The following is a 13900-nucleotide window of genomic DNA, read 5'->3' as shown; positions in this document are numbered from 1 at the left end:
GCAGTGACGAAACAAATACTCAACAAGACCTTAAACAGTATGAGACATTTAAGGCTCTTATAATTCACGGTAGACTCAAGAAACACAAATGTCTTAATTTAGAATGTAAGGTTTCAAAATAAGATATGTTCCATAGTATTTCAATCTCTAAAAGACTCAAAATGGCAACTACTATGTCCTCCAGACAAAATCCCTCAACTGATGATAAAACATCAAAACCATAACAATGATCAACGGTAGCGACGGAGGGAAAGAGTATTGTTTCTCTTCCAGGTAGCCCTGCGCGAAGGCCGAGCCTTGTGGTGCAAGTGTCCTTTTCCACGTAGGCCTCTGTACTTCTTACCTGCAGAAGTAAGACCACGGAGTTCCCTGTGCTTATGGACAGGATTGCATAACCAATTAATTCTTGGGTCATTTCGGATGGCATTATGAGCAGGATCAACCAAGATCACCTCAAAGTACTTATAAGTGGAGTCCTGTTTCAAACAAAGTCATTACAAACAAAACTAACGATACAAGTCTAAAGCATAAGGACATAGAGATTAGACTGCAAACCTCATTGATCCAGTAAGAATTGAGAACCCTAAGACCTCCCAACTTACGACCGGCACGCTCCTCTGCAACAGACCTCTTGCTGCGCTGAAACTTCAGTTGAGTAACACCCTGGTTTGTGGGTTTACCATACACAATGCCCTTGGGAACAGGCCTCTTCCGACCACCACGCCTTACCCGCACACGATAAACAACATAACCCTGAAAAAGGAAAAAAAAAGTTGACCATAGACTCATTAACCAAGACATCAGGGAATGAGAATAATAAGGAAATGGAGAATCCTCAAAAATCATTCACTATTGAACAGTAGCAAACGCAACAGACACAGTTAGAGACCAAGAAAGATGGAAGTAAGATCGCATGTACATTGATCAAAACATGAAAAGGAAAAGTGGACTGACGTATCAATAAACCAAGGAATAATTTAAGAAAGCACCAACAAAACAAACAGTGAATATATACATGTGAAACAAAAGAAAAGAGAAGAAACAAGAACAAAATATTGTCATAATAATGTATCGGATCGAGACAACAGTGAAATTCAAACAAAAAGAATCCACTTGGTCGGATGATCGACTGTTGATTTAATGTAGCTGGTCTCAGGAAGCAACCCATCATCAACACATCAAGGAGCCGCTTAACCAGCAAGAATAAAGCAGGTCATTTCATTTTTTACAGCTGAGCAATAAATGCAAGAATGCACGGCCACAATGAGCCCAATCGTCCAGCCCAGTGCTGAAATATTGAAAATTGACTAATAGCATCTCGGATTTAATATCTTTAAAGGCCTTAGTTGTAATTAAACAACACAAAAGTAATAAATCCACTTTTCCATAAAGCAAAATTATTCCAGCTATGGGGCACCAAGTTAAACTATCAATTGTGATTTTGAATTTGGGTAAGCATATGAACACCTAGATCACATTCCAGATAATCCAAATAACAAATATAATATCCCCCCCCCCCCCCCCAAAAAAAAATACCAAAACAAAAAAAGCAACTATATACAGGTAAGACAAAGATAATCATTACCTGCTTGGCCTTGTAACCCAAGCGTCGAGCCTTGTCAGGTCGAGTGGGACGGGTGACCCTAACAATAGATGGATGTTGGCGGTACTCCCAACACCTCACCCTCTGCAAGAACCTCATCACATCTGACTGCTTCTTCCTCCATAGCTCCGACACGAACGTGTAAGCCCCTGTTTTAAATTAATCCCATTAAAAATTTGGAAAAACAAACCCCAGCATTATACCAATTTTGCATCAAAGACTACAAGAACATTATTCTTCCAACCTAAAATGTTTTGAGTCGGAAAGCATCCACTTTGTAAAATAAATAAAAAAATTAAGTGCAAAATGGATTTCAGAAAACACCAGTAAAACTTGTTAATGGCTTCGTTCATTTATTACTGCAATAAAATGATCTAACAGACGAAAGCGTACAACCACGCAGATCATGCGATAAACACGAAAAGCTCATTAAAAGCAAAACCCGAAGGAAAAATTTGAAACTCCAAATCATTATGTTAATGGCTCCATTGTTTTCTAGTTGAACGAAAAGACTCTTAATATTACACAGATGAAGGGAGAGTACCCATTGGCTCTGAGCTGAGCTGAGCTGAGCTGCGCAGTATCCGTGCGACTAGGGTTTTCGCTTACAATGAGAGCTATAGGGGTTGTAGAGAGACGCAAGGCTTATAAAGATGGAGTGACAATAGGCTTCCAAATCTGGGCCGCCCATTTTAGTTGTTCTGAAATTGTATGCCCTATATTGTATAGCATCCAATTGCATCACCGTCGTTTGAGGTTCGGCCTACCAAGACATGGGCTTCTGTGTAACAGAGTTCGGGCCCCTATCAGAGTCCATTATTCCTGAAACAAATCATTTTCAGCAACCATTCTTTATGGAAAATTAAAAACTCAAATCTACAAATTATTTTACAGTTTAAAATTAAAGTTATTAATTATTTTGTTTTTTTATAAATAAATATAATAAAACAATTGCTTCTTAAAATTGTTCTAAAATAAAGTACAAATCACAATTAAACGTATAAATTAATAAATAATAAAAATATATTATAATTTTAATCGAGTAATTATGATCATATATTTTATATTAAAGTGGTTATAACATTGTCGAAGGTATAAACACACGGGGGAACACGTGACTCGAGAGAAAAAGCTAAACCAAACCCTTGCCACGAACGAAATTTTAGAAATAAGTGAGAAGTGAGAACCTGACGCCTCGTCATAAAAAAGAGTTAGAAAGAAAGAAATTGACGCTACTCGGTGGCGGCTTAACAATGGTGACGGCTTCATCAATCTCTTTTGGTGCAAACACTACTTTCACTTCGTCACCCATCCCCAAGACCAAACCCTTATTCATCCCACACTCGCTCAAATTCACCACCGGCAACGGAAGGGCCGCCGTCACTTTCCAACGCGCCGTTTCCGTAATCCCTAAAGCCACCTCAGCAGATTCACGCGCCACCAAGGAACCAACCGCGACCTTTCACGGCCTCTGCTACGTGGTCGGCGACAACATCGACACCGATCAAATCATCCCCGCCGAGTACCTCACCTTGGTCCCATCCAATCCCGATGAATACGAAAAACTCGGCAGCTACGCTTTAATCGGCCTGCCCGCGACCTACACCACGCGCTTCATCGACGAAAACGAAACAAAAACAAAGTACAAGATCATAATCGCAGGCGGTAACTTCGGCTGCGGGTCGTCGCGTGAGCACGCGCCGGTGGCGCTGGGAGCGGCAGGCTGTTCGGCGGTGGTTGCAGAGAGTTACGCGAGGATATTCTTTAGGAATTCAGTTGCGACGGGGGAAATATATCCGTTGGATTCGGAGGCAAGGCTTTGTGAGGAGTGCAGTACGGGAGATGTGGTAACTATTGAAATTGCTGAGAGCCGTTTGATCAATCACACTACTGGGAAGGAGTATAAGTTGAAGCCCATTGGTGATTTGGGGCCCGTTATTGATGCTGGTGGTATCTTCGCCTACGCGCGAAAGACCGGAATGATTGCCAGCCGCAACTGAGATAGCTCATAGCTTGTAAGTTTTTTTTTTTTTTCCCCATATTTTCATTGTGTTTTTAATATTTTTACTACATTGCCATTGGCTATGTTCATTTAGTCATTTGGGTGTTTAGTTTTAAGAGTTAAATATTTTTCACAAAAGAAGCACTTTTGTGGAAGCTCTGATGTCCTGCTATTCGATTGCTTAAAAATTTGGTTGCATAGGTCAAGTTTAACGAATTCTAGTGCTGGGATGAAGTTTGCAGAAAATTTAGGTGTAAGAGTCATTGGAAAAATTATTAGTTAACGTTCAAGCAGTTTTTTAAAATAAGATTGTTAATAATTTGAAGACAATGACAATAACTTTTTTTTTTTGAGGGATCTAACTGTAAAAAAAACTTGTAGAATTGCTTTGATGATGATATATACTTGTATCAGTGCTCATATGGGGTGACAGTACACAGGATGAAAAATATACTGGAAGGAGAGTCATGGGTGGTGGACTTGATTAATATGGTTTAGATATGGGATTTGAGTATTCAGTTCACAAAATAAATAGAGGCTTGTAAAACTAGTTGCTTGGTCACAATCTTTAGTTAATTATGTGTACATTATAATTGAGTGATATCAGTTGGATAATTCATGTTCAGTTTATTATGCAAGCCTTTTCTATTGTTAATTAGACTTATTATATTTGTTTCTTTGTGTAGCTTTTGCAGGGTGTGCCTGCAGCATCATATGCAGTTTCATACACACTATTGGTAGTTTAGATTAGAACTCTGCTTTTCATATGCTCGGCCTTGAAGACCTAGTTCTGTTGCCCTTGTATCAGAAGATATAGTTTCTCTGCTGAGGTGCTGAATCGTCGACGACTGCTTGGATAAATTGTTCCATGGCTTCTCTTGGTGATGTTTGAGCACCGGTGTTGGGTTAAATTTGTTGAAATGTGTATTTGAACTTGGTGTTTCATCGGGTCTGTCCTAGCTTATGCTAAATGATTGTCAGAATAAACAGATGATGTTGATCTTTCAATAATTTGAGGTTGCCTATTTGTATCTGTAATTGACAGTTCAGTTCCTTTTCTTCAGTTGCTTGCTGCAAAATAACTCGATATTATATTTGTTGTGATATTCTCTTTAGTTTTATAATTTCCAGGAGCTTTTCTAGGGGACGGATAAGTGTTCTGAATATTTGCAGTCCTGGCCAGACTAAACTCACCATTTGTAATAAGCGTAATAATCAAAGACTAAACGAATTCTTTGATCCAGAATCATTTTTAAAATAAAAACATATACAGCAGAGTTGTTAAATCAATATATGATAAATTGATAATTTCGATTCAATAATTATTTTTATCGGTCCCAAATTGGAGCAATGATTTAAATTAATGAGTGGAGCTATTGGCACTCCTTAAAAGTACTGTCAAGTGTCAACACTTTTTTTTTTTTTTGGTACCCGTCAAGATATTAAAATGAATATAATTTTTTCTAATGACACCTCCCTTATTCCGTAAATAACCTTGGTTAGAAGTTGACAAGATGATTAATTGCAGAAAAGCAGCTGAGTTTTGTAATTTTTTCCTTGAATTTGCTTTTTTCTAAAAAAAATAAAGATTGGATTCACAAGCAAGAAGGCTAATAATAGAGAAAGGAGAGAAAACTCTAGGCTATCATCAAAGCAAGACGATTTCACTTGTAGATCGAAGAGAAATAATGGAGAAAGTTGATGAGTTTAAAAAGAAGACGAATGCTTGAAAGAAAAAAAAAACCACGTTATTGCGTTTATCACAATGGCACAAATGATGCATCAACAATAAACTAGTGAATTTTGAGAACCATGAGAATTGTATTTGAAGGAGCAAAACAATAATGGATAATAGTTCTTCACAAAAATAACAACAAAATTATGAATATTAAAATAAATAAAAATAGAATTCAGGGCCCATATGCAATAATAAGTTCTTTGTACTTTTTCCACTATTTTGAATTGAACTGAAAAATTAAAAATATATATATATATATATATTCTACATGTGGGTGCCAAGAGTTCGTATTATAAAGTCTGACAGATGCACGTGTAAAATGTTTGTACAAGATAAGATGAAATTGTGTGGGAGTTTCATGTAATTCTATATCCGGATAAAATTGTAAATTCAAAGAAGAGGTTTCATTAGGATATTAAAGGGTTGCTAATAGCATCACTCTAAATTAATAATTGGATAAATTTATTAGATAATAATAAATTTAAAAAAAAAATCTTTTTTTTTAAATGTATAGCAGTCAGTTAATATATAAATTAATAATAAACTAGTTTGAAACTAAATAAGTATTTAAGGAAAATTTTATGATAATATTAATTCTAATAAATCAATGTAAATGGATGCCTTTTCCATTGAGGCGCCCATGGGCCATGCTTGTTGTGGCGGCAACGTGCGTAGTTAATAACAGAGCTTAGATGGTGGACGCGCATGAGATTGCACGAGATTAATTTTGAAGGATTAAAAAGTAATTTAAAAAATTAAAATTAATTTTAATGTTTGATAAATGTTTTTCAAAATTATTTTTTAAAATCCAAATTATAAAAATTAATTTTATAATAACATTGTTAACTAACCGGACTACGGCTCCAGACTGCTCAGTAACAGAGAAAAAGAGAAAAATGAAATTCAGAAAGATTTTTTTCATATTAGTTTTAATTATAATTAAAAAAAAAAAACGTAGCACAGACATTAATCGTCCGTCAGGCCGTGTGGAAACATATTATTTAACAATCATTATTATTCATGGTACAATTGATCAATTGACCTTAACCTCCGATTGAAAATCTGTGCCTCGCTCAACTCATCAACTCAAAACAATCTTTATCTATTATGCTTGCGTCGTAGACGAGGCTCGTCGTCCCAATCAGCTGTAGGCGGTGGAGGAGAGGGTTCGTATCTGGACGGCTTTCTTTTAAAATGTCTGTCATCATCACTAGACTCATAGTCCGCACCCCTACTAGCCGCCGTCTTCAATGCCTTCGCAGAATGAGAAGACGACGACTTGTAATCGTCATAATACCCATTCGTATTAGTCGGTAGCTTCTGATGGCCAGAGACACCACTCACTACAGCTTCCGAAGAAGAAGATAACGAGATCTTGCGTTTCTTGGCGGCGGCTTCTTCTTCGGGAAAGCTAATGCGAGAAAACACACTCCCTTTGTGCTTTTTATCTGCGCCTGCTGCAGCTGTTGAAGTCGGTTTGCTGCTGGTGGTAGTAGTGGGTGGTTCAGAGGAGTGCTTTGAAGATGACTCTGTACGATGGTGGTGGTTGCGATCACGTTCCCGCTCCTTTTCCCTTTCTCTTTCCCTTTCCCGTTCACGTTCACGGTCGTATTCATAGTCATAATCCCGGTCCCGGTCAAGGTGATGGTGGTGTTCAGACTTTCTCTTGGAGGGGCGTGGTGGTGGTGGCAGTGGTGGTTCCGGCGAGGATCTTACGGGTCTGTGGCGGTGGTGATGGTGGTGGTCTGCGCTCGAAACTTGGGGAACTGATTTCTGCGCTCAAAGCCAAAAAATAAAATAAAATAAAATAAAATAAAAAGAAAACCGAATCAGCAGCACCAGCAATTCATTTGATAATTGAACCCACAACCATCCCACCATTTTTCACTTTTCTACTTCCTTTTCCATGGGCTTAGCCCATTGTACAATGATTAACCAAAAAATATTGATAGACAATTCGAGCGCAATACACTTGGGGGTGAATAAGAATAGCAGCAGCGAACCGGGCCCCCGGTTTTGATTTATTATTCGAAATTATAAAGGAGTAAATTGACGTTCGTTATCGGTATATATAAATAATTTATATTGACGACATTGAACTATGTGAACTATTTAATATTGGACCAAAGTTGGCCCATTATGCGTGCATATTTGCTTCTCCCCCCACAATCCCAACAAGATTACCAGCATTCAGACATTTGCTAATCACTCAAAAGAGAGGATTGTCCCAAGGATAACAAAATTTCAACTGCCAATAAAAAATATTTCTAAACCTTGCTTTTCTCCCAAAGTGGGTGCAAAACAATTTCAACACAACTAGGAGGTTTCCCACGTCTAGAATGAGATAAATGAACCAGTTGAAAAGCAAGACCCAGTCCACTGTACAGGCATGGTGACACTTAACCTAACTTAAGGTCTCAAAAGTGTTTCTATGAATGCTAAAATTAACTGACAAATTATATTAAAATGGTAAACATTCAAAACATCCAATTAACTGATTCCAGATTATTTAGTCCTAACTGCGACAACAGTTTGAGAAAAGAAAAAGTTATCTTGGCAAACAAGTGTTCTCTTGCCATGGTGGTGCTATCTAACCAACTAGTTGCTCCGAACCATGAGAGAAACCTGCCGCAGAACACGAAAAGAGAAGAAAATGAAGTTTGGCCAATGAAAACACATACAGATTTTGATTTCATTGAAGAAGCATCGCCACCGCTGCTTACTTCCCTACCATATTCTCGATCTCTAGAAAACTCCCTGCAGGAGGACATAATTATTAAACCTACTCAATCATTGAACAATAGGAATTGACTGAATACAACATAACTAAAAGCAAGAGAAACTTGCGAATAATTACTTAAAGTGGCGGTAGATAGCAACCAAATTCTGTAGATTATAGGAAACAAAACTGGGAAACAATTCCCTTGATCTTTTCCAGAAGTTTACAAAATGAAAAAAGAATCTATGATATAATTAGTATTGTAAATCATTACCTTTCACCTCGTCTCTCATTTTCACGTTTCCTTCTTACATCAGCTTTTCGAGCCTCAAATTCCTCTCTGCTCATGATGTGTGGCGGGACATTCATCCCCATTCCCATTCCCATTCCAAACTCTGCCAAGTCCCTGCAAAATGGAGAACAAGGTCTGTTTAGTAGACTTGCAAGATGATGCATTCATTCTATAAAGCATCCCTTAAAGTGCATCTCCACACAGGCAAGCGGCCATAACTTGCAGGGACACACTCATATCATCCATCCTTTCCATACTGTTTGAAAGGCAAAACTGCAATTTACTATGAGTTCAGAAATAGCATACCTCTGAGGTGGAACAACAGGCATCATATACCCTTGTGCAGCAAAAGGTTCCTGAGGCATGACACCTCCAAATGCCATGTCCAGGGGCCCCATTCCATAAGGCATATAAGGCATGGCACCTGCAAAAGGACCCATATATCCCTCCATCCCAGGCTGAATGCCAGTCCAGTAAGGATTATAGGCTGCAGGAGGATTATAGGCTGAGGGGCCAAGAGGCATCATACAGCTCTCCGCTGCAAGATCTTGAGGGGTTTTCCACTGTAAGTCTGAAAGGCACCCAAAATTGAATCAGGAAAACAAGCCATTAAAAAATTTGTGACGCAAGTCTACCATTTTAGACCTTCAAGCCCATTCACTAGTAGCAATGAAGAAAGAAACATAAAGTGCCAGATAGAGATGAAAAAACGGGGGAGACATACCATTTGCAGGTGCACGAACTTTCTTCTTTTTCTTTTTCTTTGCTGACATGGTAAACAATTGAGAAATATTAGACAATTCACTTTAAACCATCTGTTATGAAGGAAGAACGTGAAATAAAAGATAATAAACCCATGCAACATCAATATTTCACCAAAATATTCATAGGAGGAACAATCATTACCTGCCTCCCCAGAAGCCATCTTCTGCTGCACTTCTTCCTCCACCATTGGGGCACTCCCTTGTGAAGCTGGCTCCTTCACACTCGCAGACTCCAGTGTAGCCTCAGACACATCAACTGCCTTTGCTGCTGGTGGCACTTTTTCGACGCTCTGCGTCGCCGTAATAACAGCCTTTCCCACATCTGTAGTCTCCATAGCAATTGGAGTTTCTTTGTCTCCAGCTGATAGCTTCTGCTCACCCTTTGATGCAGCAGACATGGTAGGAGATGGAACCTTAGGCGGTGGCGGACATCTAGCAGATTCCATATCTGTATTTGAAGACAACAATGACGTTAGTCATTCATTTTCATTCCCACACCAATGGTCAAAAAGAAAAGCATTCACGATACAGACCTTGAACTTGAAAAGTGCTTCCAGCATTCTCAGCACTACTATTATTTCCGGACTCCAAAATACGATTTATCGTATTCCTAAGCGTCTTATTTGGCAAAAGATCATCTGCAAGAATATTTGTCGCCCCACATACACACATTGCTTTTGAAATAATTTGATCCCTGATGCCTGAGTTAAAGTTTTACAGGCTGTTTTCAGTAAACAGAAAATATATAACAATGCAGTAAAATTAAAGAGCAGATACAAAACAAATTAGCCAAATGTCAGAAGGAGGAATGCATAAAAAGGTACACCCCTTTTTTTAAATTTTCATTGAAAATAATGGTATAATGATATAACAGCTCGTTGAAATAAATTCAATAAATGAATGACACAACAAGAAACATACATTTGTCACAAAAACTTGTAAAACAACATTTGCTTGTTAACACTGCATCTTTCATTACTTCCTTGCACAGTGGGCAGTGGAGTTCTGGTGGAAGATCACTAACAGAACGAGTTGAAGGTAAGCCTTCAATTTCTTTCTCAAAAGCAGCCCTGCATACAATAACAAAGGTTCCAATGAATTCTAAAGCCTACAACTGCGTTTACTAAGAAGCAGGGACAAATAAAATTAAAAAAATAAAGCAAACATGAGCCTACTCATTTGGCCTCAAAACAGCAGCTGCACCACTTGGTAAAGCATACGAGCCATCAGGAGTTGCAATGAGCATCGACTTCGGAATTCCAGTTGGATGTTTAAATCTTTTAACATCATATTTTGGGTCACCATTTGTAGGGCAGTGTTGAATAAAATGTCCTGAGTAAGAAAAAAAGAAATAAGTTGACAACATTTACTAGATAATTTAACTATACAACCATGGTTTAAGTACAATTTAAGGTTTTCTTAAATCCACACAATGAAGTGTTTAGGCTCCAAGTGCATGCCCAAATAATATGTGTTCACCTTGAGGACATATACCTCCTTGCTCAAACAAAGAAACCAAAAATCTTAAAAATACAACACTTAAGAATGAACGTACCAGGAACTTTACACCTGTGACATACATAGCCTTGTGGAGGTGTTTTACGCTCCAAACCTAATCAACAGCAAAAAGTCGGTAAAATGTCAGTTTCACAAGACAAAACTTAAGTTAAAAAAATTACGGTAATAGAGATCAGTAAAATTATAAAACTAAAAGATGCCAAAGTTAACGTAACAGGGTATATCCACACACAGAGAGATTCGTGATTAAAAATTTCCAAATCAACACAGAATATATGAGAAAAGAAGATGAAGTTTAAGGAATCACCGAAACCACGTCCGCCCATCCTTCCGCCCATCCCCCTGCCAAATCCTCTACCAGGGGCAAAGCTGTCAGGACCTTGCCTGCAGATGCAACCCATAATTTAAACATAACATATTAAATGATCAGTAATGATGAATCATAATTTCCTGAAGGCCAATCATCAGAGTTAGAAATATAGCAGCAAAAGCATAAAGACATCTCACCGCTGCCAGTCCAAGGCTGGAGTATCAATTAAAGCCTTAATTTTGCTGTCCTCGTCAGCTTTATTTGTTGGAGCAACATCCAGAAGTGGGTTGCTTGATTGAACAGGTGGTGCCTCAGGAATTGCATATAAATCATTGCCAAATTCATCCCACTCAGAGTCCAAAGTCTGTTAAGTCAGATTCGTTTTAGACAATATAATCACATATCAACTAGATCTGATCAAAAAGCCCAAATTGAAGTCCAAAGAAAAATTAACGACCAAAGTCATAAATGCTCACATTCATGGCAGAAGAATCAACACCGTGGAAGCCACTCTTTTCAGGTTGTGTGTCCTCCACCACAGCGTCCACCTTAGGCCTGCCAAAATATTACACACCAACCTCAATAGAGCCCTCAGAGTTTATATCAAATCAAATGACCATACAAATGGCAATAACCACTATGATGCATATATATTTTACAAAAGATTATAAAACCACACTGCCCAAACCATGAGGCCCAGACATATATTATGTCAAGCTAAAACGCCACCAATAAGTTTTGTTGGACTATTCTAACAGATAGACAAAAATAAACCAAAAACGATTAACAATTTAAAGGTTTGAGATAGTACTCTTGCTCAGTTACAATAGGCATGCGAGGCCGTCCAGGAACCCGACGAATTAACACAGATGTATTTTTGGGAATTAACATTGCCTCATCAAGGTACTCTGAAATTGGAAAACAGAGAACAAGAAGTCTATAAAACACTGCAAACATATTAATCCACAAATTAAACATAACGTTATCCGAACTTCAGTTCCTTCAGAAACCAATCATAAGAAAATTCAGCCTAGCCACGTAAACGTGATAACAGCCTCCCAAACAACCAAAAAGGATAATTTCAATTTTAATAAATTGAGTTTTTCAGCTCCTCACCAACTAACTCCAAGTGCTTCTGGTAAGAAATTGTTTCACTTGATATAGTCAGATACATGAGCCCAGTTACCAAATAAATCTAGGTTTATTAAAAGGAACCAACTATTCTTGATTGGTTAAGGGTTGAGTGAAAGTGGATGTGACACCCAAATTCAGTGAAAGACATGACTACAAGTTTGAGACAAATGCCCAATGCAGAATAACCATTCACTGAAACAAAGTTATCTGAATGCAAAGACCCTACACCCAGAGCACAAAAAGTCCTCTCTCATAATTTAAACCCAACAATTATTAAAAAAAATAGAATTAATGACCAATTGTTAAAATCTAGGCAAAATCCAAAACCCAGAAAGGTAAAAACTTGTCTCACGCACTGAATCGACAGTTGGTCAACAAAATCAAGACTAATAACCAGCTACTAAAAAACTATTACTAAAGAGCAAAAACCAACCTTCATTAGTTTGGGCATTAGTGACCAGGAGGTCGAAGTCCTTACCCCTGCCTAAATGCTTTGATTCAAAAATTTTTTCTTTCAAAGTACCAACTGATATAAACGGACCATCCATTGGGATAGAATCATAGTCTCTTGCACTCTTAAACTTGTAATACACAGCCATTCCTTTGTTTTTTTTTTTCTGATTGATGAATAAAAAAAGTATGGAATAATAGAATATATCAAAGAGAAGATCACAAAATAATGAAGCGATGATAATCGAAGGCCTGAACAAAAATATAGGGCCTGATATTCAACTCAACTCAAAGAAACAAAAAAATATATATATGACAAAGTACAAAAGCAAAGCTCTCTTTTATTTTATTTTTTCCAATGCTCTCAAGAAAGATCGAACCAATCGAATCCACGCAAAGGGGATTCCCGCTGAATCTTCTTCACCAGCCGCCAGATGCAGAACTCAAAACTTTCCTCAAAACAACGCCGCAGAAACCTTCAAGATCGCAAAATTGCGAAAGAAATATTCTTGTAGAACGCAAACGAGAAATTTGCAGGCTGATTCCTTCAATTCGGATAAGAACTCACAAATCGCACGAAAAGAGGATAAACCCCTCAAATCTTTTATTTTCGATTAAAGAATCGCCACCTATCAAAATCTTTGAGAGTCGATTACAATTAGGGAACACCGACGCGATATTCAGGATCAATCGAGATGGTCTTCAAAGCGTTATCGCGAGACTCTGGTACGGTAAAAAGCGATTATTGATCATTGAATGTCGTCAGATTGGAGACCGTGAAGAGCCGATTGGAACAATATAAGTTACAGATCATTATTTCGAAGAGCGAGCGTTAGGGTTTCTATGAATCGAATAGAGAGTGACGAGAGAGAAAGAGTATTCCTCTTTATTGATTTTCCGAGAATTATTAGTATGTTAAAAGCCTCGGTAGCATTTGCGTGACATGTGGATATTTATAGGCGGTAGCAATGATATCCTTGCGCGGCACGGGTAATGGCTGAGAAGTTTGCGTTTTGTGTGCTCGTGCTAATACTCGCCTTTTAAGAGCGCGTTTGCGTCTCTCATGCTGTTGATTTACGCGGTGTGTCTAGATAACGTTTGAGTGGGCCACGATTCGGAACATGACTACTGCTGTTAGCACCCGTAAGTGGAGTCGGTAAAATTTGATATGATTTGATTACCCGATACGAACACAAACATAAATAAATGGGTATGAATCATTAAATTTAACATAATTATTAAATGAGTCGGATTCGGATTAATATAATTTTTTTTCATGTCGGGTTAAGGTTAAAATTCTTGACTCATTTATTCGATCAATGACCTGATTATATTTTCTATTTTAAAATAATTTACATATTCTTATCATT

At 37.9% G+C, this 13900-nt stretch overlaps 3 protein-coding genes across 3 annotated transcripts; 1 reads left to right on the top strand and 2 right to left on the bottom strand.

The window, feature by feature from the left end:
• Window positions 1-16: 16 nt before the first annotated feature.
• Window positions 17-2310, bottom strand: LOC102623164 (60S ribosomal protein L15). The gene is made up of 4 exons (XM_006477095.4): window positions 2148-2310; window positions 1586-1752; window positions 556-753; window positions 17-476 (listed from the first exon to the last, which is right to left on the bottom strand). Exons 1-4 carry the CDS (start codon window positions 2149-2151, stop codon window positions 231-233), a joined length of 615 nt encoding a protein of 204 aa, XP_006477158.1. The 5' UTR covers window positions 2152-2310; the 3' UTR covers window positions 17-230.
• A 402-nt stretch (window positions 2311-2712) lies between these two features.
• On the top strand, window positions 2713-4709 carry LOC102622858 (3-isopropylmalate dehydratase small subunit 1-like). Its single transcript, XM_006477094.2, has 2 exons — window positions 2713-3618; window positions 4292-4709. The coding sequence occupies exon 1, from the start codon at window positions 2857-2859 to the stop codon at window positions 3601-3603; it is 747 nt and encodes a 248-aa protein (XP_006477157.2). The 5' UTR covers window positions 2713-2856; the 3' UTR covers window positions 3604-3618; window positions 4292-4709.
• Window positions 4710-6240: 1531 nt separating this feature from the next.
• Window positions 6241-13503, bottom strand: LOC102622566 (E3 ubiquitin ligase PQT3-like). Its single transcript, XM_006477093.4, has 15 exons — window positions 12514-13503; window positions 11758-11854; window positions 11423-11501; window positions 11144-11310; window positions 10944-11020; window positions 10674-10730; window positions 10294-10450; window positions 10040-10188; window positions 9652-9819; window positions 9261-9566; window positions 9079-9120; window positions 8661-8925; window positions 8337-8468; window positions 8025-8100; window positions 6241-7116 (listed from the first exon to the last, which is right to left on the bottom strand). The coding sequence occupies exons 1-15, from the start codon at window positions 12677-12679 to the stop codon at window positions 6442-6444; spliced, it is 2613 nt and encodes an 870-aa protein (XP_006477156.2). The 5' UTR covers window positions 12680-13503; the 3' UTR covers window positions 6241-6441.
• Between the last annotated feature and the right edge of the window lie 397 nt (window positions 13504-13900).

The sequence above is a fragment of the Citrus sinensis genome, chromosome 3 (genome assembly GCF_022201045.2).
Source record: "Citrus sinensis cultivar Valencia sweet orange chromosome 3, DVS_A1.0, whole genome shotgun sequence".
Classification (NCBI taxonomy): domain Eukaryota; kingdom Viridiplantae; phylum Streptophyta; class Magnoliopsida; order Sapindales; family Rutaceae; genus Citrus; species Citrus sinensis.
The sequence above is the reverse complement of the archived record's forward strand: the minus strand, read 5'-3'. Positions and strand labels throughout refer to the sequence as shown.